Source organism: Crocuta crocuta, unplaced genomic scaffold (assembly GCF_008692635.1).
Source record: "Crocuta crocuta isolate KB4526 unplaced genomic scaffold, BGI_CrCroc_1.0 scaffold149, whole genome shotgun sequence".
Taxonomy (NCBI): Eukaryota; Metazoa; Chordata; class Mammalia; order Carnivora; family Hyaenidae; genus Crocuta; species Crocuta crocuta.
This window is the reverse complement of record NW_027551561.1, coordinates 9,873,332-9,901,006: the sequence shown is the minus strand read 5'-3', so window position 1 is coordinate 9,901,006 and position 27,675 is coordinate 9,873,332. Positions and strand designations below refer to the sequence as shown.

Here is a 27,675-nt window from a genome sequence, read left to right as displayed (position 1 = left end):
GAATGGGTGAATCAGGAAGGCCCAGCTCCACTTCACAGATGGGGAAACTGAGGTACGAGGCGGCGAGACGACTGGCCCGAGGCCTCGCTGAAAGATCTGAGGCGGAGCGGAGAACCAGAAGCACCGATTCTCTCAGGCGGATGCTCTAATCACGGGCTCCCCCCGCCCCTGTGATGGCGTAGACGGCCTCCGCCCCCCCCCAACTCACACACCCTCCCCGGGAGCGGCACGTCTCCTCAGCTTCCAAGGACAGGGTCAAAAAAAGGGGGCCCGAAGCGCTCCCGCCGTGATTTGCAGACGGTGAGCGTTGGGAGCGTGCGTCCCTTCAGTCCAACATGGCGGCGGCCGCGGCCGCCCCCCCACCCCGAGCCTCCCTCAGGGCCGGAGGCTCTCCCTTGGGGCCCTCCGGTGGGCGGGAAGACGGCCCAACCCCGCCAGGCCCCTTCTCGCCGCTGCCGCTCCTCGCTGAAGGAGTCACCTACCCGACATGACTAACGGCCGCAGAGCGGAGCCCCCAGAGCCCGCCGAGAACAAGGAATACGATAGCCAGGCGGCGCGGCGGCCGGAGCTGTACTGAGGGCGGCGCGGCGGGCTGAGCCCGACTGCGGGGCCTCGGCAGCCAATCAGAGGACAGTGGGCGGTACCACGGCTCCAGGGCGCGAGGGGTGGTTCTGTACGAGTACCAGCCTCTTAACCCTGAGGACTTAACAACGCCTCTCTGTCCTCCCCTCCCCGAACGGTACCATTATTGAGAGGGAACTGAGAAGAGAAAGTACCAATGCCGCGAATAGCATGGGGGAGGAAGTTGAGCCTACTCTCTCCCTCCCACATATAGTGCTATTTCTCACTTTGATTGCATCCGATAGAATTCGAGGTTAGGAAGTGAAAGAGGGGAGACTTTATAAACACAGACTATTTGGTTAAAGAAAGCCTTTCTTCCTCTAATATTTCGAATGGTTTGCCCTAGTTCGCTCCGCTTTGGTTGCAGACAACTGGAGCCACCTGGGGGCGTTCTGTGTCGCGGAGTTCAGGGACGGAAAGTCGTAAGTGCCTCCCGGTCTAACTACCTTGTCAAGTAAAACATAGACTACAAGGCTGATACTGGAACAAACGTGTGCATAAAACGAAAGCACACACAAACCTCGCCTTGAGAATGTGGCGGGGTGGGAGGTAGAGCTTTAGTATTCGGTGCTGTTATAATTGGCTAACTCTATCAGGCACCTTACATCATCTCACTTAATTCTCACAACACACTGATGAAATATTATCTTGACGTTACAGACATGATTATTCACTTGCCCTAGGTCGCACAACTAGTAAATGGCCAACGTGGAATTCGAATTTTAGTAACCAGACACCAATACCTGTGGGTTTAACCATTACGCTGTACTGTCTAGTAGGGGCTTGAGCTCAAGAGTTTGAAAAAAGGTGAAAGCTCAGAGAGCACACAAGAACATTTTCCCTGAGGGCGACGCAACATCTGAGTCAAGCCATAGATGGTGAGCAGAAGTTGACCAATTGAAGTGGGGTAAAGTGCCTTCCACTAGTTGTAAAACAAGTAATTCCATATGTTTGGAGTTTACCCTCCAGAGATGAATGAAGATGATAGATGAGACCAGAAAAGTAGAGGGCTAAATAGCTGACACCTTGTAAAATGTAGTAGATTAGGGTTTGTGCTTTATCTTGAAGGCACTGGGGAGCCAGAGGGTTTTAAAGGAAGGTCCCATTTGCATTTTCAGGCTGCAGTATGAAGAATGTATGGAGGTGAATGTTTATAGCAGCGCTATCAACAACAGCCAAAGTATGGGAAGAGCCCAAATGTCCTCTGACAGATGAATGGAGAAAGAAGATGTGGTATATATATAAACAATGGAGTGTTACTCAACAATCAAAAAAAAAAAAGAAAGAAAGAAAGAAAGAAATCTTGCCATTTGCAAATACATGGATGGAACTGGAGGGTATTACACTAAGTAGAATTAGAGAAAGACAAATATCATATGACCTCACTCATATGAGGAATTTAAGATACTAAACAGATGAACATAGGGAAAGGAAGCAAAAATAATATAAGAACAGGGAGGGGGACAAAACATAAGAGACTCTTAAATATAGAGAACAGAGAATTGCACGAGGGGTTGTGGGAGGAGGAATGGGCTAAATGGGTAAGGAGCATTAGGGATCTACTCCTGAAATCGTTGTTGTACTATATGCTAACTAACTTGGATGTAAATTAAACAATAAATTAATTAAAAAAAAAGAATGTATGGAGGTGAGAGGTGCCTAAAAGGAGGGAGACCAATTAGGTGGCCAATGCAATAATTCTGGTGAGAAATCACAGTGGCCTAGATTTAGGTTGTAGCTGTGGAGATGGAAGTAAGTTAAGAGATCCCTGAGATACTTACATGATTGACAGGGCAAGATCTAGTGACCAGCTTAGGAGGGAGGAGCTAAGGGAGAGTGAGAAATCTGGGCATGCATCTGAGTTTTCCACTTGGACAAGTGGCCAGATGGTGGTATCATTCACTATGATAGGGAAGAGGAGGAGGAGCAAGTTGGGGGTGGAAGTAGAAGGGTAAGTTCAGAATCAACACCTCAGGCCAGAAAAAAAGACATGAGGTCATCTCTCTTCATTATACTAGTATTAATTGTACACTCCACTCTAGATATAGAGGGTCACAGAGCTCTCTAGATTAGTCCAAGCAAGCAGCGTTAAAGGAATAAAAATTCCTTCATGACTAAAAGTGATTCAACTGTTAAGCATATACACTGAGGAAGGCAACTCAGAGGAGGAGATGATGGGCATGTGCAATAGCAGGAGAGAATTGGGTTAGAAATGGAGGAGACTTCTAGATTGTTCTTCCACTTTTTAAAATTTTACAGTTGGGTGTTCTTTTTTTTTTAATGGAAATTCAAAAAGTTTTGTTTATCACTGACACTTTAAGTTTGTACCACCATCCATTCATTCATGCATGCATGCATTCTTCGCTCAGCTGCCTCTCCTGAGGTCTACTAGATGTCAGGCTCTGTAGGTTGGGAAATAGGAAGCATAATGGCCACTCCCCTCCAGGAACTGCAATCTCATTAAAAAGGAACAGTACAAATCTTTAATTCAAATAACTACTGCATGTGCTAGAACTGGACAATGCAGAGGGTCCTCTGAAAACAGAGTAATGGCCCAGCCCATGTAAAGAGTGGATGGGGTATTAAGGAAGACTTCCTGGAGGAGATACCTCCTACACTGAACCTTGAAGCAAGAACAGAATTAGGCAAGTGATGTATATCAGGAACAGCATGCTCTGGGCAGAAAGGGCTGTATTTGCAAAGACTACAAGAGAGCAAAATTCTGGGAATTGCAAGTGGTTCTGTCTGTCTGGTCTGTGGAGTTGCACTGGTAGAGAGAGGTGACAAATGATAAATGAGTGAAAGAAGAACACAGAAGCCACATCTTGAAGAGTCTTGTGTGCTTTGCAGAGGAGCTTGGATATTAAATTCAAAACAATGATAGGGGGACACCTGGGTGGCTCAGTCGGTTAAGCATCTGACTCTTGGTTTCAGTTCAGGTTATGATCTCACAGTTTCGTGGGTTCAACCCCAACCTTGGGCTCTGCACTGATGGCATGGAGCCTGCTTGGGATTCTCTTTCCCCTTCTCTCTCTGCCCCTCTCCTACTTGTGTTGTCTCTGTCTCTCTCAAAATAATAAATAAACTTCTATAAAAAAATAAAACACTTTAATATAAAATAAAATCATTTAAACAAACAGTAGGGAACTTCTGAGGGATTTAATCAAAGGAGTGACACTTAGTTTTTTATATTCATTGTTTCTTTTAATATTCTGGACAGCCCCATGAAATAGGTATTGGTGTTATCCACATTTTGTAGATGAGAACATTGGAGCTTGGGAAGGTGAAATTCTTTACCAAGTTCACACAGCCAATTAGGGACAGAAGCAGAGCTCATATGCTGCAGGCATTTGGACCAAGCCCAGGGTTCTTTTTACAGTGTCTCTTGTCTCTCAAATGTGAAACCAAGAACTTCCCGCAAGTATGTATTTTTCTGGAACTTTTTTCCAGGAGCCTTTCTCTGCCACAAAGTGACTCACAGATTGAGTCCTGTGTCCTCCTGTCTTCCAGGCTTTTGCTTGGGGATGATTATCTGGAACTGCCTCCGACCTTCACCCAGTTGTTCTTCAAGCTACAAGATCCTGCTCCCTCTGTATTCACTATCCTGGCCTCACTCTGCATAATCATGGAAGACAGCAGGTAAATGGCACACAGCAGCTTTAGCAGAATATACCAGGGAAGGTCTTAGTACTGGGCCTGTTTGCCGCCGATGCATTCCTCAGGCCCTCACTTGGAGAGCTAACCCCTGTAAGTTCCATTCCAGTTTCAGATAGTCCCTCAGGCAGTGGCTTCCAGCTAGAATCAGCCACTGGGCATCCTGGTGGGAAATGAGATGGTAGAAGAAAGGGAGGAGCCAGGGTTATGTCTACCCCTCCTTCTCTGCCACAGGGTGTCTTGGGTAGCAACTGTCTTCTCCAGAGATTATTTCTTTATTATGATGATGATTTTGATTTTAGAGAAAGAGAGTCAGGGAGAAGGGCAGAGAGAAAGGGAAAGAGAGAATCTTAAGCAGGCTCCACACCCAGTGAGAAAACCGACACAGGGCTCCATTCCACAAGCCTGGGCCAAAATCAAGAGTCGGACATTCAACCAACTGAGCCACCCAGGCGCCCCCAGAGATCATTTCTATCCAAGGCCTTGGCTCCTGGGATCCTGTAGCCCCAATCCTCCCTTCATCCTATACCTGGTAAAATCTTCTTGCTTTTGATCAATTTCAGAGTTGTCTCCATGCCCTCTTTGGCTTCCCAGCCCTTCCACCACCCGTGTAAGTGCTTGTAAGCCCTTGTAAGCACTGTGAGCTTTCTTAGAGTGAGAAGGGAAGCCAGGAAAGGGAGCCACTTAACAGAGCCACCATAGGATCTGACCTGTTTTACTGTGGTTGCTCTGACTGCTGTTGAGAGTGGGCTATAGGGGGCAAGAGAGGAAGCAGTGAGATTACTGCTCCCACCAGAGAAAAAAAAACCAATGATCTTTTGTCTCTTCTGAAATCCTATGGAACTCTCAGTTGCACCATATTATCCCAGGCTTGCCTACCTGATTAGAGCCGATTTGTTCTCTAGTTGGGTTGCCTGGCTCCCCTCTGAACTCTGCAGTGCCCCACACAGTGCCTGAAACAGTAGGCACACACACAAAAAAAAAAATTTAAGGGAAGGAAGAAAATCTTGTGTTTAATGACTGAATAAATAAATAAATAGGGGTGGGGGAGTGGCATGACTTGTCTTTCTGACTTATCTGTAAATTCTTCAAGCTCAAAGACCCTCTCTAGAACTTGGGCACAAAGTGTTCATGAGTGTTGTTCAGAGACTGACAGCCTTCTCTGTGCCAAATATCACAGGCAGTAAGTAGTCCTAGCCATCATCATCACCTTCCCACTGTTACCCCAGGAGGTGTCCCTGGAACCCTGGTCCTCCAGCCTTCCTAGAGAGCAAGCATCCCACGAAGATTACCCAAAGGCTCTGCATAGCAAGGATCAGTTTCTTGTAAATGACTGGCCACCCCATCCTCTGGACAGTGGCAGGCACTTCCTGTTTGGGGTGGAAAGGAACCAGACACTTTCCTGTTAGCAGGTCTTTTAAGCAAAGCAGCAGATGCTGAGCAGGAGAAGGCCAGCCTTTCAGGCCAGATGCCTGGTGGTTAGACAGCCTTTATGTGGAAGGGAAGTGGGGCAAAGTGCCAGATTGGCTAGGCTTTTATTGTGCTCCTTGTAAGTCCCCTGGGTCCTGGTGTGAGTAAAAAACAAACCAGAAGATGCTGCCGCCCTGCAAATAGTGATGAGGGTTAGGAGAGAAGGGGCTGCTCTGAGCCAGGGAGCTTTGGCTGGCAAGGAGGTGCTTGTGTGATTGTCCCAGGGCAGACCTGTGTATGTCATCTGGATGTGAGTGTACCCCAGTGAGAACCTGTGTGGAGTATACATGCATGTGTCTGTGCACTGAATATCCAGCACTTGATGGGATTATCAGTTAGTTATTCATTACCTAGCTTGCTCCCTATAGCAAATTGAGATAATAGAAAAGTTAGGAATTATTGTTGTCCCATTTTATTTTTTTTTAACATTTTGTATAGTTTATTTACTTTGGGGGGGGGGGAGAGGCAGACAGAGGGAGAGAGAGAATCCCAAGAAGGCTCCACAAAGTCAGCTCAGAGCCCCGATGAGGGGCTTGAACTCACAAGCCATGAGATCATGACCAGAGCCGAAACCTAGAGTTGGATGCTTAACCCAGGTGTCCCATTGTTGTCCCATCTTAAAATGAAACTCAGAGAGGTTATTTGACTTGCAAGGGATAACAGAGTATGAAAAAGTCAAGATTCAAACCCAGTTTTGTCTCACTCCAAATTTCTTGCTTTTTCCAGTCCCTGGAGCATGTGCATGTGTGAGTGTGTATGTACAGGGAGGTAGATAGGCAGATATACTTGTGAGTGTGGCCTAGACTAATGAGAGCACATCCACTTGTGCTAGGGAGAGGAAACTTCTATTCAGGAGGCAGAAGTGCTTGCTAGAACATCAGGGCTTCTAAAATTGAATCACAGCTAAGATTGCACAGAGGTTATGGTCAATAAGGAATCCAAATTATCACAACTAACATCCTCACAACTCTGGGAAATGCCTCTTCTTCGGATCTCCCAAGCTGATCCCATGTCCTCATTCTTATTATTCCTATTGTTGTGATTTGGGGAGTTTGGTTGTCCCATTAGTGTCTTTCTCCAGAACCCAGAATTCCTTTTGATAAAATCTACTTTGTGCTCCGCACACTTCCTGGGAAGGAGGAAGGGGCAGAGACAAAGCTAATTGTTCCTTATATTATGAAGAGAGAAACTGAGGCCCAGAAGGGGCCTTGTCCAGGTCCATACATCCTGCCTGATTCAAGGGGTCCTGGTCAGGAAGACGACTCACTGGCCAGCTGTTGCCTTCTGTCAGAGAAGAAGGAATGGCCCCGGCAGCTGCCGGCTGCTCCCTGGGGCATGCAACAGGCCCAAGCTCTGGAATGAGTTTCAGAGAAGTCCTGTCCACTCTGGGAGAGTCAGGAAGCACTTTGGACCTGAAGTGAGCCCCGGTGCAGAGAGAGGGAGAGGAAGCAGCTTTCTTTGAAGAGGAGGAAAGGAGAGGACTGCCAGCTTAGCTGGGTCAGGAACTTATTCAGTCACGATGGAGAGGGAGGGAAGGAGAAAGATAGGCCTTTGGAAAATCTAGTCCTATCTTCCCCCTTAAACATTGGTATCTAGTATTGGTGATTCAGTAGGCCTGGAGTAGAGTTCAGAAATCTGAATTTTTTAAATAATTTTTTATGAATCTTATTTACTTTTGAGAGAGACAGAGAATGAGCAGGGAAGGAGCAGAAAGAGAGGGAGATACAGAATCTGAAGCAGGCTCCAGGCTCCGAGCTGTCAGCATAGAGCCTGATGCAGAGCTTGAACTCACAAACCGCAAGATCATGACCTGAGCTAAAGTCGGCGCTTAACTAACTGAACCTCCCAGGCACTCCAGGAATCTGAATTTTTACCCAGCTCCTCCAGGTGATTCAATGCAGGTGATCCACTGATCCTTTGACTTGAGATGAGACAGAGTAGTGTTTAAGAGCTCAAGATCTAGGGCTCCACTATCTGGGTTTGAACCCTGGCTCCATTACTAGATTCATGAGTTTGGACAAACTATATAACCTTTTTCTGAGAAAGAGAGAGACAGAGAGAGAGAGAGAGCATGCAAACAGGGAAGGGGCAGAAGGGAGAGAGAGAATCTTAAGCAGGCTCCACACTGAGCCTGACACGGGGCTCGTTCTCACAACCGTTAGATAATGACCTAAGCTTTAATCAGACACTTAACGGACTGAGCCACCCAGGCACCCCTAGTTTCCTCATCTTTAAAATAAGGATGCTTATAGGGGCACCTGGGTGGCTCAGTCCATTAAGTGTCTGACTTCGGCTCAGGTCATAATCTCACAGTTTGTGGATTCCAGCCCCACACCAGGCTCTGTGCTGACAGCTCAGAGCCTAGAGCCTGCTTCAGATTCTGTGTCTCCCTCTTTCTCTGCCTCTCCCCTGCTCACTTTCCCTCTGTCTCTGTNTTAAAAAAAAAAAAGGATACTTATAATAGTAGCTTTCTCCCAAGGAAGCTGCAAAGATTCAATGACATGATTTATGTAAAGCACATAGCACATACATGTTAATGTCTCAACAAATATTAACCACTATTATTTGTTCCAACTCTTCATTCTCATCCCCACTCCCACTCCCACCAAAAGAGGAAATGAAGGTATTAGATTAACATAGGGACTTGTCATCACAGTATTGTTTTGCATGTGACTGATGCAAAGCTATTCTCCCTCCTCACCCCCATCACTCTTCTGATGCCCTTGCTGTGGACTAAGCTTCTTGCAATAACTACCCTGCCTTTCACATCCTCCTTTCTTCCTCAGTGCCCCTCTCACATGGCAGGCCACCCTCCTCCACCCCATCAAAGTGATTTGGCTCAGAATGTGTCCTGGAAAGTAAAAACATATAGCAAGTAAGTTATGGATCTGGGTAGGCCCCTAGACTCCTGGAGAAGATCACAGAATTTGGTGCTCTGGGGCTTAGGAGTCAGCTTCAGAGGCAGAAGGTAATGAAATTCCTGCTTGCCCAGGTTCTAACTATGGAAACATGCTGTCTTTCTGGGAAATGGAGACATCCTGTCCCAAGACATGGTTGAAGCCTAGAATGAGTGTATGGGCAAATGAGGCTCTGGTTCTGCATAAATTCTTGCAGGCACTTCCAAGTCGGCATGGCATCTCCAAGTGACCACAAAAAGAGGCAGAGTGGGAACAAGTGAGGATGGGATGAAATAATCTAACCAAGAATACAACGGAAGGCAGAAAAAGTCAACGTTCAAACACAACAGTGGTGCTAGTTTTTGAGGTCCAGGGACGGTGGCTAGCCTGAGATGCAGAGAAAGGCGGGGCCAGCTCCCTGAGTGGCTGAATCCTCCCAGTTACTCAGCCCTCCAGGGAAGTACTGCATCTTGCCTTCCCCTCCCCTCCCAGTGCACCTGAAATGGAGACCCTCTGGGATGTGATGGAGGGAGGGATGGAGAAATTCTGCCTGGAGAAAGAATTGGAAAACCTGGGATCGACTCCAGCTTGCTCACAATGTCCTTAGCAACTGGTGCTCCTCAGAGCTCCCTGCCCCCAAACAGAGTAGTATCTGGCCTTTCAAAATCCACCCATTGGTGTGAAGAAAGGGGAATCCCCATGCACTGTTGATGGGAATGCAAACTGGTGCAGCCACTCAGGCAAACAGTATGGAGGTTCTCAAAAAGTTAAAAATAGGGGCGCCTGGGTGGCTTAGTCGGTTAAGCGTCCGACTTTCGCTTAGGTCATGATCTCGCGGTTCGTGGGTTCGAGCCCCGTGTCGGGCTCTGTGCTGACTGCCAGCTCAGAGCCTGGAGCCTGTTTCAGAGTCTGTGACTCCCTCTCTCTCTGACCCCCCCCTGCCCACTCTGTCTCTCTCTCTCTCTCCTAGAAATAAATAAAACATTAAAAAAAAAAGTTAAAAATAAGGGCATCTGGCTGGCTCAGTCAGTAGAAAATGAGACTCTTGATCTCGGGACTGTGAGTTCGAGCCCCACATTGGGTGTAGAGATTATTTAAAATCTTTTTGGGGTGTCTGCGTGGTTCAGCCAGTTAAGCAGCCAACTTTGGCTGAGGTATGATCTCGAGGTTCATGAGTTTGAGCCCCACATCAGGCTCTGGGCTGACAGCTCAGAGCCTGGAGACTGCTTCAGATCCTTTGTCTCCCTCCCCTGCTCATTCTCTCTCTCTCTCTCTCTCTCTTAAAAATAAACATTTAAATTTTTTTAAATAAAATATTTTTTAAAATAGTTTTAAAAAGTTTAAAAATAGAACTATCCTATGATCCAGCAATCACACTACTAGGTATTACCCAAAGAATACAAAACTACTAATTCAAAAGGATACACCCATTCCAATGTTTACAGTAGCATTATCCACAATAGCCAAATTATGGAAACAGGCCAAGCATCCGTTAATTGGTGAATAAACTACCTCTTCTTTAGAGGTGGTTATATGCAATGGAATATTACTTGGTCATAAAAAGGAATGAAATTTTGCCATTTGTAACAGTGGATGGAGATAGAGAGTATTGTACTAAGTGAAATAAGTCAGAGAAAAGACAAATACCATATGATTTCACTCATATGTGGGATTTAAGAAACAAAACGAATATGCAAAGGGGAAAAGAGAGAGAGGCAAACCAAGAATTGACTTTTAACTATAGAGAACAAACTGTTGGTTACCAGAGAGGAGGTAGATGGGGGATGGGTGATGACCATTGGCTGTTGTATGTGTTAAACCACTAAATTGTACACCTGAAACTGATATTGCACTGTATGTTAACTGGAATTTAAATAAAAACTGAAAAAAAAATCCACCTATTGGTCAAGGTCACCATATACTGCATCATACCTGCAACCTTCAGACAACACACACACACACACACACACACACACACACACGGGTTGCCAGATAAAATAGAGGCCACCAAGTTAAACTTGAATTTCAGATTACTGGTGAATGCTTTGGCACATACTTATCCTAAAAAAATTACTTGTCGTTAATCCGATACTAAAATTTAACAGGACATCTGTAATTTTATTTGCTAAATCTAGCAACCCAACCCTGCCCGCTTTCAAAATCTCCCTCCTGCGAGCTCATCACAGGACTCTGCTTAAACCTGTAGCCTGCGTCACAGTTGTTCTGATCTCTCCTTCCAGGCTGCCCAGCTAGACTGAAAACTCTCTAAGGGAAAGGCCCAGGCCCTGTCCACCACCTCTGGGCCTCCGTTACAGGCAAGGATGCTCCTTATGGTTGTACACAACGGCATCATCGAAGAAGAGGCACCGACGGGCGAATAAATACTTTAGAACTCTATGCCTGCCGCGAGGCTCTGGCGGAGGGTTGGCTAAGGCCACCTTTCATTCACTGGTGTAAGTAAAGGTACGCCTGTTTCTAATTGGCTCGGCTGAGAGGACTGCCCCCTTTTCATTGGTTGGGTGGGGAAGTGGGCGTGGCCTACTCCAGTTCGCCCATGGGAACCTCTAAGTCAGTTCACTGAAAGAGGGGTCTGTCTCAAATTTTAAAGAGTGGCCCCTTTTTTGAAGTAACACAAAAACCTTCTGTGTGCTACTGAGGCTTTAAGCCTTAGGAAAAGAACACTGCATTACATCTGCTTAGCACTTTAGACATTCCAAATTACTTTACACAGATCAACTCCTGGAATCCCCACAACAGTACCCTAAGTGGTGGGTATCACTGGGCCATTTGCATTTCACAGATTAGCAAATTGAGACTAGAAGAGCAATGGCAACTTCCTCGCTGTTACTAAGGCAGATAACAAAGACAGTTTATTTTTGCTCAGTGTGTAAAGTTTAGCGAAGGCTCGCTCTCCCATAAATCGCTTCGCTCCACCTTCACTACAAACTGTGGAATATACAGAGCAAAGCACTTTACACTCACTTTTTAAAATCTTCATGCGACGCTGGGAACTAAATTATATCACTTGCTCTCATTTTATTAATAAGGAAACTGACGTTCAAAAGTAGTTAAATCGTTTGCCAAAAGTGACAAAGCTGCACTCTGCTATTTATATATTGGGTACTGCACGATGTTAGACACAGTGCTCAGTTACTTACAGATCTTATTCGCTCATTAAATGCTCCCTACAGGGGCGTCTGGGTGGCTTAGTCGGTTAAGCGTCCGACTTTCGCTTAGGTCATGATCTCGCGGTTCGAGCCCTGCGTCGGGCTCTGTGCTGACTGCCAGCTCAGAGCCTGGAGCCTGTTTCAGAGTCTGTGTCTCCCTCTCTCTCTGACCCTCCCCTGTTCACGCTGTCTCTATCCTAGAAATAAAATAAAAATATGTAAAAAAAAATGCTCCCGACAACCACATGCCATTGGTATTCTTATTATCGCCATTTGCTGATGAGAAAACCGTGTTCACGGAGGATTAGTGACTTGCCCACGATCACACAGACAACAAGTTAGTTGAGGCAGGATTTACACGGCTAGCAAAGAAGCGGCTCTGGAACTCAAACACAATTCTTCTGACCTCAGGGCTCCTTCACTCCTGGCCCAGAATCTCTCTCCCTGCCGGCCTGGCCAAAATAATCAGTGACCCTCTGGTAGGCCAGGACCCCCGTCGATCGAAGTCTTAGGTAGCTACAGTCTCCAAAAGACCCTTCTTCCCCCGCCGTCCCCGGAGAGTTCCGGACCAACTGGAGGTGGCTGGAGAGAGAACGGGTGGGCAGGGCTGCGGCGGGCACCGGGCCAGGCTGTGCAGCGGGAGGAAGAGGCTCCGGGACGGCGGCGCTTTCCAGCGGCTGAGCGGAGTGGGTGGGGCCGGAGCCCCCGGCCCCCTCCCCTCCTCCCTCTTTTCCTTCCTTGCCTTCCAGGTCTCCCGCCGGCGACCCGCGAGCAGGCACTGCCTAGTCTGCACCACTTCGGGCCGGCTCCCGGCGAAGCAGCCAGAGGGGCCGCCCGGCGTTCGGAGCCGGAGCACCGGCGCGCCCCCCAGGCCCTTCCCCCTCTGCGCCCGGGCGGCGCAAAGCTGGAGCATCCGCGGGGTCCCGGGGACCGCTGACCGCCTCTGGCAGCCGCGCGAGCGGAGGCTCCCCACGCGCCCGCGCCGGGTAGCGAGGACGGCAGCGAGATGGCTGCGCGTGTCGGCCTCCTGCTGAGCGCCCTGCAGCTGCTGCTCCGGGGCGGCCTGGACGCCCAGCTCGCCGAGCGCGGAGGCCAGGAGCTGCGCAGGGAAGCAGAGGTAAACGATGGGTGTAGGGCGGAGAGGGGGCCGCGTGCTAGAGACCCTCCAGAATTTAGCAATCAGGTCACCCAGCCGTCCCATCTGAGCCGGCAATCTGCGTTACCCTCCCGTTGTCCGGCCTCTACACACTTGCACACAAAGAATCTGGGGAGCATTTTCCCCCCGTGCCAGGGCTGGAACCACCCAGGCAAGTTGATCTACATTGATTTTCCCTGACGGGGGAAGGAGGGAGCGACAAGATGGGAGAGGAAGGCAACAGCTGAGAGAGAGGTGGCCCCTGCAACCCAGTTTGACACGGACCTAGTGTCCCTCACCGCCTAGGCTAGGGAGACTTAGCCGTTCATTCATCCGATGCCCGAGCCAGAAGCTGCAGAGCCCCCCAGAGTGGTGAGGAGGAGAGGGTACCGCTGACTGGCCAGGGACACAGGAGACAGCAGTGGAACTAAAGCTTTCTGGGCTGGTGCTGCCACTTAGCAGCTAGTCAGTGCCCAAGCTTGGGACTAGTTTCATAACCTGTAAAATAGGTAAGAGTATTATATAGGTCTCAAGAATTGCTTCTAAGGACCTTTGGAACAGTGTTTCAGGACTGAACCAAGAAAGGGGGCAGAGAGGTGGAGGTGAACCTTAAACACTTGCCATTTCACTTTCCCCCTTTTGGGACCACCTGCTTGCTGTAGGTTGCACAAGGGGAACTTTTTGATGGCAGGAGTGGGGATCCACTTGGGGCATCTATTTTCCAGATAAAGGTGATTGTAAGAATACACCAGTATCACTTCCTTCTTCCCCCAAAGAAGCATCTCTGTCTGTGTTATTATCTATTCTCAAGATTAGGACCGTTAGTCTCCACTATTTTAAGAAGTTCTAAATTTTTTCTTTTCTTTTTTTTTTTTTGAGAGAGAGAGAGCACACGCACATGCACACAAGGGAGAGAAAGGGAGAGGCAGAGGGAGAGAGAGAGAGAGAGAGAGAGAGAGGGAGAATCTCAAGCAGGCTCCACTCTGGCTCAATCTCATGACCCCAAGATCATGACCTGAACCAAAACCAAGAGTCCATCGCTTAACCGACTGAGCCACCCCTGTGCCCCAAGGAGAAGTTCTAAGTTCTTGAGCCCAGTGCTCTGCCCTGAGACTCTTGCTCCCTAAGAAATTCATTCCTGTTCTAAAACTGCCAGCCAAGAAGTTCTCAATACCTCACATTCCTCTTCCTAGAAGAGGTGTGCTGAATCTAAGAAACTGACCTAACAAAGAGGCCTCCATTGAATAGCTGTTCCTTCCATCAACCAGCTCCAATCACTATTCTGGAATATTCAGAAATTACCTTGTTTCAACAGGGGGGGTCCTGTCTCAAACTGCTTCACCCCCTCCCCTTCCAAGCACTGGTCTCTTGTTCTGTGCTCTCTACTTTTGCACATTTGAGAATCACTGTGTTTCACTGAATTTAGAATCTTACAACATCAAGTGCACAGTCCTCATGGCCCCAGGAGAAGGCTTCTGTCTACCAAGCCAAGTCCTATTAAGAGTCCCGCCCCACCTCCCCCCAAGTCTGGGTCCCAGGCAATCCTTGGCAGGAGAACAGAGACAATATCTCTGCTGCCCATGCCTGTGGTGGCCCCAGATGGAGAGAATTTTATCTTGGGGTGTGCTTGGGAAACATAATACTAAGCAGATTGAGTCTCTTGCAGTCTATTTAACATAGTTGGGGGAATGGGATTATTACTTCTAAGAACAAGAAATATTTCATTTTTTTATGTTTTATTTATTTCTGAGAGAGAGAGAGAGAGACAGCGTGAGCAGGGGAGGATCAGAGAGAGAGGGGGACACAGAATCTGAAGCAGGCTCCAGGCTCTGAGCTAGCTGTTGGCACAGAGCCCGACGCGGGGCTTGAACCCACGAACCATGAGATCATGACCTGAGCCGAAGTCGGACGCTTAACTGACTGAGCCAACAAGGCACCCCAAGAAATATTTCAAATGTATAAAAAATCCTGGAAATGTGTAATGGGTGTGTATGCATCTTTATATGCCTCTGCATGTACATATGTATATATATATATATATATAAAATGCAAATTGGGTGGTGTGAGTATGTCTATATGAACCTCTGTATATCGTCAATTGCATGAGCTTCAGTGTCAGACAGACTTGTGTGCAAACCATAAGTGAATCATTTAATCTCTGTGAAGATTTCTTCTCTGTACAGAGGTTAGTAATAATGCCTCTTTCATAAGACTGTTATGTGGTTTCATTGAGATAATGTATGTAAAATCCTCAGCACAATGCGTAGTCCATAGAAAGAAGTCTATAAAAGGAAGTTGCTCTCAGTGATGTTGCTGTTATTATTATTTATCTTTACCATTATTTTAGAGAACAGATTAAAGTCCTGGCTTGGTGACTAGCTCTCCTAGAACAATAACATAGGACAAAATATGTGAGGCAACTATTTTCAGCATCAGACAAGAGGCAGCACAGGGCTATAATTCCTAAGAGATGGTGTTGCAGTTACTATGGCTACATTATAAATGACCCCAGAACGTAGTGAAGTCAAACAAACATTTATTATGTTCATAGATACTGTGGGTCAGAGTTTCAAACAGGGCACATCAGAGCAGCTAGTCACTGCTCTATATGTCTGGGGATGGGATCATCTGAAGACTTGCTGGCTGTCATCTGGGGGCCACAATTCTCTCCTATGGGCCCATCCACATGGGTTCTCCATGTGAGCTAGTTTGGGCCCAAATGTGGTGGCTGAGTCTCCAGAATGAGTGTGCTGAGAGCGAGACAGAGAGAGAGTGCAAAAGTCATATCCTCTTTATGACTGAGACTAGGAAGTTGCACAGCATTGCTTCTGCTGCACCCCATCAATTGGCTGGAGCAGTCACAAGCTCTAGATCAAGAGGAAGGAAGGTAGACCCCACAAGTGGTGGCAGGGGTGTTGAAGTCATTGTAAGAAGAGCATGAGAGAATGCTTTTATTGTTGTGGTCACTTGGGGAAATACAACCATCCCCAGAAGGGAACCACACAAAGTGAGCCCCGTGATCGCGTTGGCTCTTTGCTCAGGTATAATTCCCTGACTGCGATGCAGAGAGCTAGACCCCCAAGTGAAGCCCAGCACTCCCGCTGAGCCTGTGGGCAAAGTTCAAAATTCAGGACAGAGAAGGAAAGAAAGAATAAAAACTAGCTGTGTGATCTTGAGCTAGTTTCCTCACTTCTCCAGGTTACAGTTTCCTCCTCTGTTAAAATAAGCACGTTTAGCTCCTTAAATAACTCTCCGAGCACTAACATTCTTTGCCTTTGGTGTGTTTGTGTGCCAGTGACTCTGTGAGTGTGTGTGCATGCACACGCGTGTGTGTGTACATTTCATCTGCCTGTATGTCCATGTCTGTCTGTGTGCATGTGTCTGCGTTCCGTGTCTCTGTGTGTATCCCTATGCCATGTGTGCCTCGCTGTATGTGTCCTTTATATGCATACAAAGTAATAAAGTTGAGGCTTTTCCAAAGTAGGCTTTGCCTGGGAGGAGACTGACTGCTCACAAAGCTGCATTATGAACAAGTTTATTGTTGCCCACTTGGGAAAACTAGGGCTGCTCATGACACTAGTGAGTAGGAAGGGCCTCCACTGCTGAGTTGCAAGATTGAGAGTTAATGAATGACCTCATCACCTCACCCCCCCCCCACACATCCCAATCAAGCCCTATTGTGTTCCTGGGTGACACAGACTGTCCCAAGGGATCTACCTACTGTGCTGTGCTTGGACTTTCTTTAAAACACCCAGATGGTATGTCCAAGACCACCTGCCTTCCCTTTGGTGGTCTATGCGTATCTGCACAGCTACTCCCAGTATGTCAGTACAACAAGAGGCTGGCTCATTCATTTCTCCAGGGAGACATTGGAGCTTCTGTGGAGTATCCACCCCCAGATGCAGTGTCTGTTTCTCATACCCCAGAGCTATTCATTTGGCTTTTTGTGAGTCAGAAGTCCAGAAGTCCGGGCGTGGAAGCCATTCCCTCAGCTCAGCTCAGTGACTCAGGGGCGCAGGGTAAATAGAGGCTCTCAGGGGTCCCAGAGAACCATGAGTTGGTGGAAGAGCAGTAGTCAAACCAGTTTGAAAACCAAGAAATCTAGCAAAAGCTGGGTGGTGGAAGCAGGAACAGAGCAGCGAGATGGGTGGACAACTCTTCCTAAACCCATCCTTGGTTAGGGCATGATTTTGTGCCCTAAATTTAGCTCTGCAAGCCTAGTAAGGACCATTCAGAATGATTATTTGGCATTCAAAATAGTTCAAGAGGGGTTTGGGTGGAGACTGACCAGATAATTTTTTCCAGCTTCCTTAAGGACAAAAAATGAAAGGAGGGGGGATTATAGCAAGAGGTATCAAGACCACTCCCAGACAGAACTTTGTGAATATGAGGCTAGGGACAAAGGAAAGGGGGAGGAGAAAGAAATGGAGCCAGAGGGAAAGGGAGGCATTTGCCCAAAATAAAGGGAAAGGGGTCAAGCCGTTCCCACTGCCCTGAGGGCCTTCAGTAGATCCCAGGATCCAGAGAGCAAAAGCGAAGCATCCTGGGAACATATTTATCTTTGGGAAGGAACATGCTGGGGTCCTGCTGAATACCTGTGGCTTGTCAGAAGACCTGTTTGGGGTGTGATGGGAGACATGATCCCAGCCTCCGTTGAAAGATGGAGTCTACCACCTAAGCAGCTTCTTTCCTCTGCTCTGTCCCTGGACCTACTTGCAGAGGAGCCCAGGGGGAATCCAGCTAGAAACATCCCCAGCTTTTCCTTTTTCTCATTTGAGAATTGTCTCCCCAGTGGAGAGAGCAGGTTGGACACTGTGCCTTCAGTTTTAAGGCCTCTGAGTCACTTCATTGAATGTGAAATAAATGGGATAGGTTGAGAGGATCTGAACTTACTTAGAATCCTTTACAAGGCCCTGCTTGCTCCCTGAGGCTTCCTTTCCACATCTTTAACATGGGATCAGCAACACCTGTCCTGCCTATGTTCTTGCAAGGCAATTCTGAAGCTCAAAGTTGGAAAGCCCTTAAAAGCTCTGCACTAATCAAGGACTCACCGTGTTCCTGATCACCAGAAAAATATTTTTTATTTCTAGAACATGCCAACGCAGAACACCAACTATCATCCCTTGCATCTTGACTTGGTTAATAGTGCTCAAGATGTATTGATGACAAAGGCAATCACATAGAGTCACTCTGGAAAGAATAAAATCATAAGGAAACAATATGAGATGAAATAAGTCACAGGTGAAGCAACACAGTTTCTGCATGAGCTTGCCATTTTGCAGCTTAAAAAGTCTTGGTCTCAGTTTTGGTCCTGCAGTTCTTTGATACGGAGGGTGTCACAGCCAACTCTGTAGACTTAAGACTGGGCCCTGCCCTTCCTAGACTTACCTAACACAGTTCCTTTCTAGCAATAATGCTCTGTGATTATAGGGGGAAAACAATGTTTTTAATGGGAAAACTATCATAAAGCTTTCCCAAGGCATCTACTTACTGGATTTTTACCACACTCCAATGAGAAACGTAAGGCATTCTTACCCCCATGTCACACCTTGAGTCACAGAGAGGTTAAGTAACTTTGCCATAGTTCACACAGCTAATCAGTTAGCTGATGGTAGATGAAGCTGATGTACATTTTAGCTCTAATCCAACTCTCTTATTCTATAGAAGAAACTGAGGCCCAGAGAGGCCCAGAACTTGCCTAAGGACACACAGATCTTAGTAGCACAGGAATAAAACTCAAGACACAGCCCAGTGCTCTTGCCCTTCCAGGTCAGTGACTCAGAATTCTTGACTCAGGCCTCAATTCATTTTGCTACACCTCATTGCTAGTCTTGCCCTGCTCCAAAATCGCCAGAATTTCCCCATCCCTCAAGCACTAAAGGGGCTGGGCTCTACACACCCTCCCAAGGCAAGTCAGGACAGACGCAGGGCTAGAGCCCCAGAGTTCTAATTCCACTCAGCTTCCTGGGTCCCAGGGAGAACCATTTTCATTTTACCCAGACACCACAGCCCCTCCCAGGGCTTCTTAGAGACAACTCCCTGGGGAAGTGGCCCAAGCCCTGAGCAAGTGGGTGAGGCAGGCTGTCACAAGCTTCTAGGTCTGAGCAGGGTGAATCACGGAAGGGCACAGTCCTCCACCTTCCTCTCTGCTCAGCTCAAGCCTTGGGATCCGCAGCGGAGAGGATGGGTGGAGAACAGGGAAAAGAGAAAACGTGGTGTCTGGAACTGCAAGGTGGAGAGGAGCACCCAGGACACAGCCTCCATGGTGGTGACCCCAAGTGCAACTCTAGGGGTCCCTAAGAGATCCCAGGAAAAGCCCTAGGAAAACGACAGCCCAGAAGGGAAATGACACCTCCAAGGGTTAGTGTTGGAGCTAGAATGAGAACAGGAGCTCCACCTCCTAGTCCTGGGATCCTTGGCCACACTGTCACCTGCCCCCACATGCTTGCTCTTTATCCCACACAGACAGGGTATTTCTGTCACCTTTGCAGGCAAAAACTGAGGCTTGGCAAATGGGCTCGCAGAATAGGGTTAGGGGAGATCTGGCAGAGCAGACAGAGGGTGTCTCAAACCTGCCTCCTCCGCAACCAGGGATGCAGCTCTATCTCCACTCAGCAGGACTTTAGGGCCTTCAACACTGAGGACCTGGTGGGGCCCCTTCCTACATGTGGTTTTAAAATGTTCATATTAAAAATATTAATGTTCATGGTGCACCTGGGTGGCTCAGTTAGTTAAGCGTACAACTTTGGCTCGGGTCATGATCTCATGGTTCATGAATTTGAGCCCCATGTCAAGTTCTGTTCTGACAGCTCAGAACCTGGAGTCAACTTCGGATTCTGTGTCCCCTTCATCCCCACCTCTCCTCCCTTGCTTGTGCACTCTCTTTCTCCCTCCCTCTCTCTCTCTCTCATAAATAAACATGAAAAAATTAATGTTCATATTAAAAATTAAATATAAGGGAATCCTTAATTTCTGATCATTGCTATTATAATATGTTAGTGCTTTTATGGAAATATAGAATGTCGAATTCTTAAAATTTATTTTTCTCATTCCTTTGGTTTCTCTTGGCCTGGTCACGTGCTCTCACAGCCTCCTGAGAATTCAGCTCTGCCTTGCAACCCACAGGGTCCTAAAGACCAGTCAGGAAAAGCGGCCCAGGATTTCCCTTCCAGTGGACCCCTGAAAAAAAAAAAGGCCTCCACCCCCATCCTGCCCTCCACACCACCTTGCCTGCCAAAGTACCAGGCGTGGCAGCCCAGCCAGGAAACAGGAGACGCCGCTAGTCAATACCCCCTCCCTTCTCCTGCTCTGTCCAAGGCTTCACAGTTCCAGAACCGGAGCCAACTTTCTGATAAGGGCTGGGCGGGTTTGGGGGGAGGAGCACAGGGAGTGCCAGCCTGTTAGCCTGTGACCCAGCCTCTCCCAACTCACTCAGAGAATCTGCTTCTAAGGGGACATTGATTTCCTGGCTTCCTCTCGACAGTCACTCTAGGGGCACCTGGGTGGCCCAGTTAGTCAAGTGTTGAACTTTCGCTCAGGTCATGATCTTACAGTTTGTGGGTTCGAGCCCCACATCGGGCTCTGTGCTGACACTCAGAGCCAGGAGCCTGCGTCAGATTTTGTGTCTCCCCCTCTCTCTGCCCCTCCCCTGCTCACACTCTGTCTCTCTCTTTCTTTAAAAAATAAACATTAAAAACATTTTTTAAAAAAGCCACTCTATCCATCCTCAGTGAGGGAAGGAGAGGAGACAAGGAAGAGAACCAGGTATCTGGCTAGGGTGAGGCAAGTCTAAGATAGAGCACCTGAATGGAGAACAGAGGTGTAACTGCCTTGTTCAGAGCGTTTCCCATCTTGTAGACGGGTTACATTCCAAAAGTCTGTTAGTTTTCTACTAAAGTAAATCAGCTAGATCAACTGTTTATTGAGTATTTACTATGCATGCTAGATGTCCATTGCTTTACTTCATCCTTTTGAGAATCTTGTGAGGTTATTCTTGTTGGGTAAAGAAGCAGAAGGCTCAGAGATGTTAAGTAATTTGACCCGGGCCACCCAGATTTCAGGATCAGAAACAGATTCTTGATTCCAAGCCTGGTGGCTTTTCCATGATGCCACACTATTTTAGGCAATAAATAGTCTTCCAGATTAAGCCACTAGAACCCCTTTAATCCATTATGCATCCCCAAATAGTATACATTTGGAAAGGAAAAAAAGAAAATAGTACTGAAATATTAATAAATTAGTGCAGAAAAATAATAAAATAGACTTGGAGAGTATGCTTTTGTCTAGAATAAGGGTTTCTTATGGAAACCCTTTATTGAGAATAGGATGTGGAAGTCGCTGAGGGCAGATATAATAAAATTCACAAAGCAGAGGCTGGATGTTTGCAAAAGCTTAGGAACTTGCCCATCCTGGCTCTTAGTGTCTTGTTTCATTCTCCATTTGCACTTTTTCCTTGAGACAGCAGCTGTGATTGGAGTTGATTTAAGAAATGCAGCAGGGGCCCCTGGGTGGCTCAGTCGGTTAAGTGCTGACTTTGGCTCAGATTATGATCTCGAGGTTTGTGAGTTCAAGCCCTGTTGGGCTCTATGCTGACAGCTTGGAGCCTGGAGCTTGCTTCAATTCTGTGTCTCCTTCTCTCTCTGCCCCTCCCCTGCTCACACTCTGTCTCTCTTAAAAATAAAATACTTTAAAAATTAATGAAAAAAAAAAAAGAAATACAGCAAAGAGAAGTGCCTAGGTGGCTCAGTCAGTTAAAAGCATCCAACTCTTGGTTTCAGCTCAGGTCTTGATCTTGCAGTTAGTGAAACTGAGCTCCATGTTGGACTCTGTGCTGACAGCACATAGTCGGCTTGGGATTCTCTCTCTCCCTCTCTCTTTGTCCCTCCTCCCCTGCTCACTTTCTCTCCCTCTCTCTCAAAATAAATAAATACACTTTAAAAAAAAAGATAGCAAAGAAAGTGAGTGAGAGAGCAAGTAAGACAGAAAATTATTTCCTCACAGGTAACACAGCAAGGACGGTAAAATTGGAGAGACAATGTGTGTCTGCATAAGAATTAAGCAGCCAAGGGGAACCTGGGTGGCTTAGTTGGCTGGGTGTCTGACTTTGGGCCAGGTTATTATCTCACAGCTCGTGAGTTCAAGCCTTGCATTGGGCTCTGTGCGGACAGCTCAGAGCCTGGAGCCTGCTTCAGATTCTGTGTGTCCCTCTCTCTCTGCCCCCCCCCAAAAAAAAGTGAATAAACATTAAAAAAAAAAGAGAATTAAGCAGCCGAGGTGACATTTCTTTTAATCCATTGATGAGGCTTTATCAGTGACAAGGGCAAGCAGGGACCCAAGTGCATGGTTTCGCCGAAGGGTAGGGCTGAGGGTAGGTAAAGGACAGTGAGTCACACACTTCTCTCCACTGGCCTCCAAACATGTGGTTGTAGGGAGAACATCTTCCAGGTGTGTGGCAGCAGACAGTGGGTAAAAGGCATTTGGGCCACAGATGTTCTCCAGTTACAGATTTCCCCAGAGGATCACATCCAGCTGTGATATCACAGCTGTCACCTTATCTACGTGCGGGAAGATTCTGGCTTCTCCCTTGAGCTCCAGGATCATACATCCAGGGCCACCTGACACCTCAGTGTTTATCTTCATCCCATCCACCCCCATCTGTTCCTCCCTCACCCCGGTTTCCTCGTACGGTCTATAGCATCACCATCCAAGGCAAAACCTGAGGAGCCATCCTGGATTCTTCTCTTTCTTTCATTCCCCACAATTAACCCCTCATCAAGACCCAAATAAAATACCCATTTCCTTCCTACCCTGGTTGACAGTCCTGCCTCTCCCTGTGGCCTCATCCCATGTCCTGCTGCTTCACACTTCCTGTGCCCAGCCTTCCTTCTGCTCCTTGGACACAGTAGCATCGTTCCTAGTTCAGGGCTCTGCTTTGGCTGTTCCTCTGGCTGGAATACCCTTTCCCACCTCATTGCACAGCCAGCGACTTCTCATTCTGTAGGACTCACATCAACGATCAGCTCTTCAGATGTTCTTTCCCTGACTTCCTGGCGGAAAGTTTCTCTTTAAGTTATTCTCCATCACATCACCCAGTTTCTTGTCTTTATAGCACCAAAAGTGCCCTCTTTACTTGTTATCTGTGTTTATATTGTCTGTCTCTATCCACAAGTGTATAAGCTCCTTTAGGAGCATCTTGCTGACTATTGCAGGGTACCTAGTACATTGTATGAATTAACAAATGAATGCATAAAAGAGTATGTTGCAGGGTTTTTTAATATTTATTTATTTTTGATACACAGAGAGAGAGAGAGAGAGTGCACAAGCAAGGGAGGGGCAGAGAGAGAGGGAAACAGAGGATCCGAAGCAGGCTCTGTGCTGACAGCAGAGTGCCTGATGTGAGATTGGATCCCACAAACCACGAGATCATGAATGACCTGAGCCAAAGTCCAATGCTTAACCAACTGAGCCACCCAGGTGCCCCATGTTGCAGGTTTCTAATTCAAAAATATGTATTTTTTAAATTTATTTTTTATTTATTTCTGAGAGAGAGAGAGAGAGCATGAGCAGGGGAGGGTCAGTGAGAGAGGGAGATACAGAATCTGAAACAGGCGCCAGGCTCTGAACTAGCTGTCAGCATAGAACCCGACACGGGGCTCTAACCCATGAACCATGAGATCATGACCTGAGCTGAAGTCGGACACTTAACCGACTGAGCCACCCAGGCGCCCCCCAAAAAGATGTATTTAAATAATCTCTACACCCAATGTGGGACTTGAACTCATAACCCCAAGATCGAGAGTTGCATGCCCCTCTGCCTGTGCCAGCCAGGTGCCCCCCAAAACTACTTTTCCAAGGAGACAAATTTTTAGACAAACCATAGAATTGAGAACAAGTGCATTTGTTGTTCACAGAGCCTTAAATATATCTGCATGCATGTGGGGTGGGGTGGGGGTGGGATTGTTTAGGAAAAAGCCAGAAATAGAAAGAGAATTAATTCCCAATCCAGGCATGACAGAACCTGCAGGTGACCAGCCCAACTTCTGATCAGTACAGGGCAACTCTGAGAGCACCTGGGTGGCTCAGTCAGTTGAGCATCCAACTCTTGATATGGGCTCAGGTCACGGTCCCAGGGTTGTGGGGTAGAGCCCCGCATCAGACTCTGCACTGAAAATGGAGCCTGCTTGGGATTCTCTCTCTCTCCCTCTCTCTCTCTCTGCCACTCTCCACCTCTCAAAACAAAAAACAAAACAAACAAACAAAAAAAACAGGGCAGCTCCCTAGAGATGTGATGCTTCAGGAGCAGACTTGAAGCATATGAACAGTGTATATTTATATTTATAAAAGCTACCCTATATGGGCCCCTCCTAGGTGACAGGCACTGTGTTAAGTACTTTGTATTCACTATTGTGATTAAGCTTCATCAGGAAGCCTGTAAGTTACTTACTATTTCTAAGCCCCTTTTACAGATGAGAAACTTGTGATTTACAGAAATAGCTTACCTACAGGGATTGAAACCCAGGCCACCGTGACTCCAAAGCCCCTAACTCCACTGTCCAGAATGCCCTGCTATATTCCTGACCATGCCGTGAAATATGCTGGGTGGGGACTACTTGGCCAGTTTGAAAATTATGAACGCTAAGGTTCAGAAATATTGAGTGACTTGCCCAAGACCATCGAGCTAGTCAGTGGTGGCTGGGAACCAGCTCCAAGTCCTTCCAACTTCCTTCTCCTTTGTTGGGACAAAAGTGAGACTGGGCATGATTTATGTGCCATGGACCCTCAAATACCAAGAGAGGGTAAAGGATGCCATATGGTGGGAAGGCTGACATTCTTCTCTCCCCCAGGCATTCCTGGAGAAGTATGGATATCTCAAGGAGCAGGTCCCCAAAGACCTTACCTCAACAAGATTCAGCAACGCCCTCAGGTAGGATGGAGGGATGTGGGGAACTTAGGAGTGCCAGAAGGCAAAGCTTGGATCGCTTCCTCCATCCTCCTGGGAGGCTGGCCTCCCACCTGGGTCCAAGAGCCACAATCCATTGTGCCCTCCCTCCCCTGCCCCCAGCCTCCTGCCCTCTAGGGGAAGCTCCCTGCCCTCTCCCCCACCCCCCACTCTTGCTCTGTGGCCCTTTATCTCAATTCCTCCTGACAGGGAGTTCCAGTGGGTATCCCAGCTGCCCATCAGTGGTGTGCTGGACCCTGCCACCGTGCACCAGATGACGCAGCCCCGCTGTGGGGTTGCAGACACAGACAGTCAGGCGGCCTGGATGGAGAGGGTCGGTGCCTTGTTTTCTGGACGCCGGGCCAAAATGAGGCGTAAGAAACGCTTTGCAAAGCAAGGTGAGCCCTGTTTAAATCTAGCTGAGCTGGGATTCCACAACACCTGGAAGCCACGTGGCCAGAGAAAAACCAACAGGCTTTGTCTCTAGTCTTCCCTAGGACCAGAGAAGGGGGAGCAGTGGGTGAGCAGGACCCCTCAACTGGAGGGCTGTGTTTGTGAACACAGACATTTGTATTACAGTGACACCTACATCGATGAATTTTCATTGGGCACATATTTTCCACAGCAAACCCCATCAAGCCCACTTCATTCCTCCATCGGTGTGTGATGCAGGGCAGCTCCACCATTGCCAAAGTTTTGCTTTATATTTTCCCAAAGTCATTTTCATCAGAATTGATGCTTTTTTAACAAGGATTATTCAACATAGATGTGACTTATTGATCAGCTTTATTTTGTCTATAGTAGATTTTAACAGCTTTATTGGAATATAATTCATATACCATAAAATCTACCCATTTAACATATACAATTCAATGGGTTTTAGTATATTTGCAGAATTGGGCAACCATTACCACCATTTAATTCCAGAACATGTTCTTCACCTCCAAAAGAAACCCCATGCTCTGTAGCAGTCTCTCCTCCTCTCCCTCTCCCCTCTCCTCCCCCTTCCACACAGCCTCTGCCATGGAGCATCTACTTTCTGTTTGTATGGATTTGCCTCTTCTGGACATTTCATCATAGCTCCTTTTTTATACACTACAGTTTCTGCTATTGTGATTTTCCTTTTGTAGTTGTGCTTTTATCTTTCCTTCTCCTCTTCCTCCTTTTTGTCCAAATCCGATCTTCCAGGGTCAAATGTTACAGATCTAAGATTTATGAAGATCTGATTACTTCCGGCAATTCTTCATCAATAACAGGTTTTACCGTGTGGAGATTTAACATCTTGTTTGTACAAATTTTCTCTGATCGATGTTTGCAGTTCTTAAGATTTCTAGCAAGATGGGCTTGTTCAGTCAGGTTTTCATCTAAAGTGAAGTTTACCATGAGCACTTCAGGCCATTACCTCTTTTCATTTACATTAGCCACTTTCCCCAGCAATATACACGTTATGAGCAGAACAGAAGGCACATAGATCATTTTAATTTCTTAGCCAATCCATAAGGAAGTCGTGGGCAGCTCCCTTCAGCTACTGGAGGATGGCAGTGATGGGGGCCAGACTCTGGGGTCCAGACATCCTTGGTGTCTGTTCTGCATCCCACTGTGCTTCTGGAAAGGCAAGGTAGAACAGAGGGGCAGCCTTCCTGGAGCTGGGGCTCTGGGCTCAGGGGTGTGTCACTGCTCCATTTCCTCACCCAAGACACAGACAGGCCCTTTCTGCCTGCAAAGCAGAGATGGCCCTGACCACCCAGGGGAAGGGACTTGCAGTGGAGGGTGGAGGCAGCCCCGGACACAGTCTCAGCATACCACCACCAGGCTAAATATGGTTTCCCAGAGAACTGGGATGATGCCTCCTGGGCATCCAGGTTACAGCCTGAGTTCTAGGGAGACTTCCTTCTGGCAGCATCTTCTCATGCCTTCTCAAGGGAGTTCTGATGGAGTCCATTTGTCACTGCTCAATTTGGAGTACCCATTTGGGACAGAGATTCAAGCTAAGGCATCTCTCAAGCAGGTGGCCTTGCCCTGCCAGCCTCGCCCCATGTCATTGTCTGACACTGACCCCTGGTCCAGACAGCAGTGACCAGGTTAGGCAGGGACTGGCCCTCTTGCTCACAGCATGACCTGCAGCAGCTTGACATCCTTTACCCCCTAGGGGAAGAGGTTCCCTAGAAAGGAGCTGTATGCTTGGCAGACACTAAACACTTCCTAAGCCTTCCTTAGGAAAGAAAATGTAATAATAACAGGTGACCCTTATTGAGCATTTATGATGTGCCAAGCACGATTCTAAATGGATTAACTCATTTAATCCCATAACAACCCTATGAGATGGGTGTTATTATCCTCACTTTACAGTTAGGCAAACTAAGGGACAAAGGGCTTGGGGAACTTTCCCGGGGCCACATAGCCAGGGTGTGGCCAAGCCTCCTTGTCATTGGGAGGACTGAGTGAGATACCACATGTGAAAATACCCACAATTTGAGTAGGTGCTTTAAAAATGATGTGAGTTTCTAGGCCCATAACTGTCTATTCTGCGGGTAAATGCTATGCTGACAAAGTTGGGTTTCAGAGTACAGTTGCCAGACAAAATATAGGATGTCCAGTTAAATTTGCATGTCAGATGAACAACAAATAATTGTTTTGTTCTCACTTTTATACTAAAAAAATTATTTGTTGTTTATCTGACATTCAAATTTAACTAGGTGTTCCATATATTTATCTGGCAACCTCATTCCTAATGTCTGGTCCCCTCTGTGCCTGCAGGGGAGATTTTCAATAGCCCTTGGTCCTTCATGGGTG

General features: G+C 47.3%; 2 protein-coding genes across 2 annotated transcripts in view; one reads left to right on the top strand and one right to left on the bottom strand.

Moving 5' to 3' along the window:
• The window catches only part of TAF15 (TATA-box binding protein associated factor 15), a 29,508-nt gene extending 28,922 nt beyond the window's left edge, over nucleotides 1–586 (bottom strand). Inside the window, 1 exon segment of the mRNA XM_077749905.1 lies at nucleotides 483–586. Coding sequence (XP_077606031.1) covers nucleotides 483–489 — 7 coding nt within the window. The 5' untranslated portion in view covers nucleotides 490–586.
• A 12,004-nt stretch (nucleotides 587–12,590) lies between these two features.
• MMP28 (matrix metallopeptidase 28) overlaps nucleotides 12,591–27,675 on the top strand; it is a 24,569-nt gene continuing 9,484 nt past the window's right edge. The window contains exons 1-3 of the mRNA XM_077749817.1: nucleotides 12,591–12,926; nucleotides 24,788–24,867; nucleotides 25,093–25,280. Of these exons, the coding sequence (XP_077605943.1) occupies nucleotides 12,816–12,926; nucleotides 24,788–24,867; nucleotides 25,093–25,280 (379 nt within the window). The 5' untranslated portion in view covers nucleotides 12,591–12,815. The remainder of the gene's footprint in view (nucleotides 12,927–24,787; nucleotides 24,868–25,092; nucleotides 25,281–27,675) is intronic.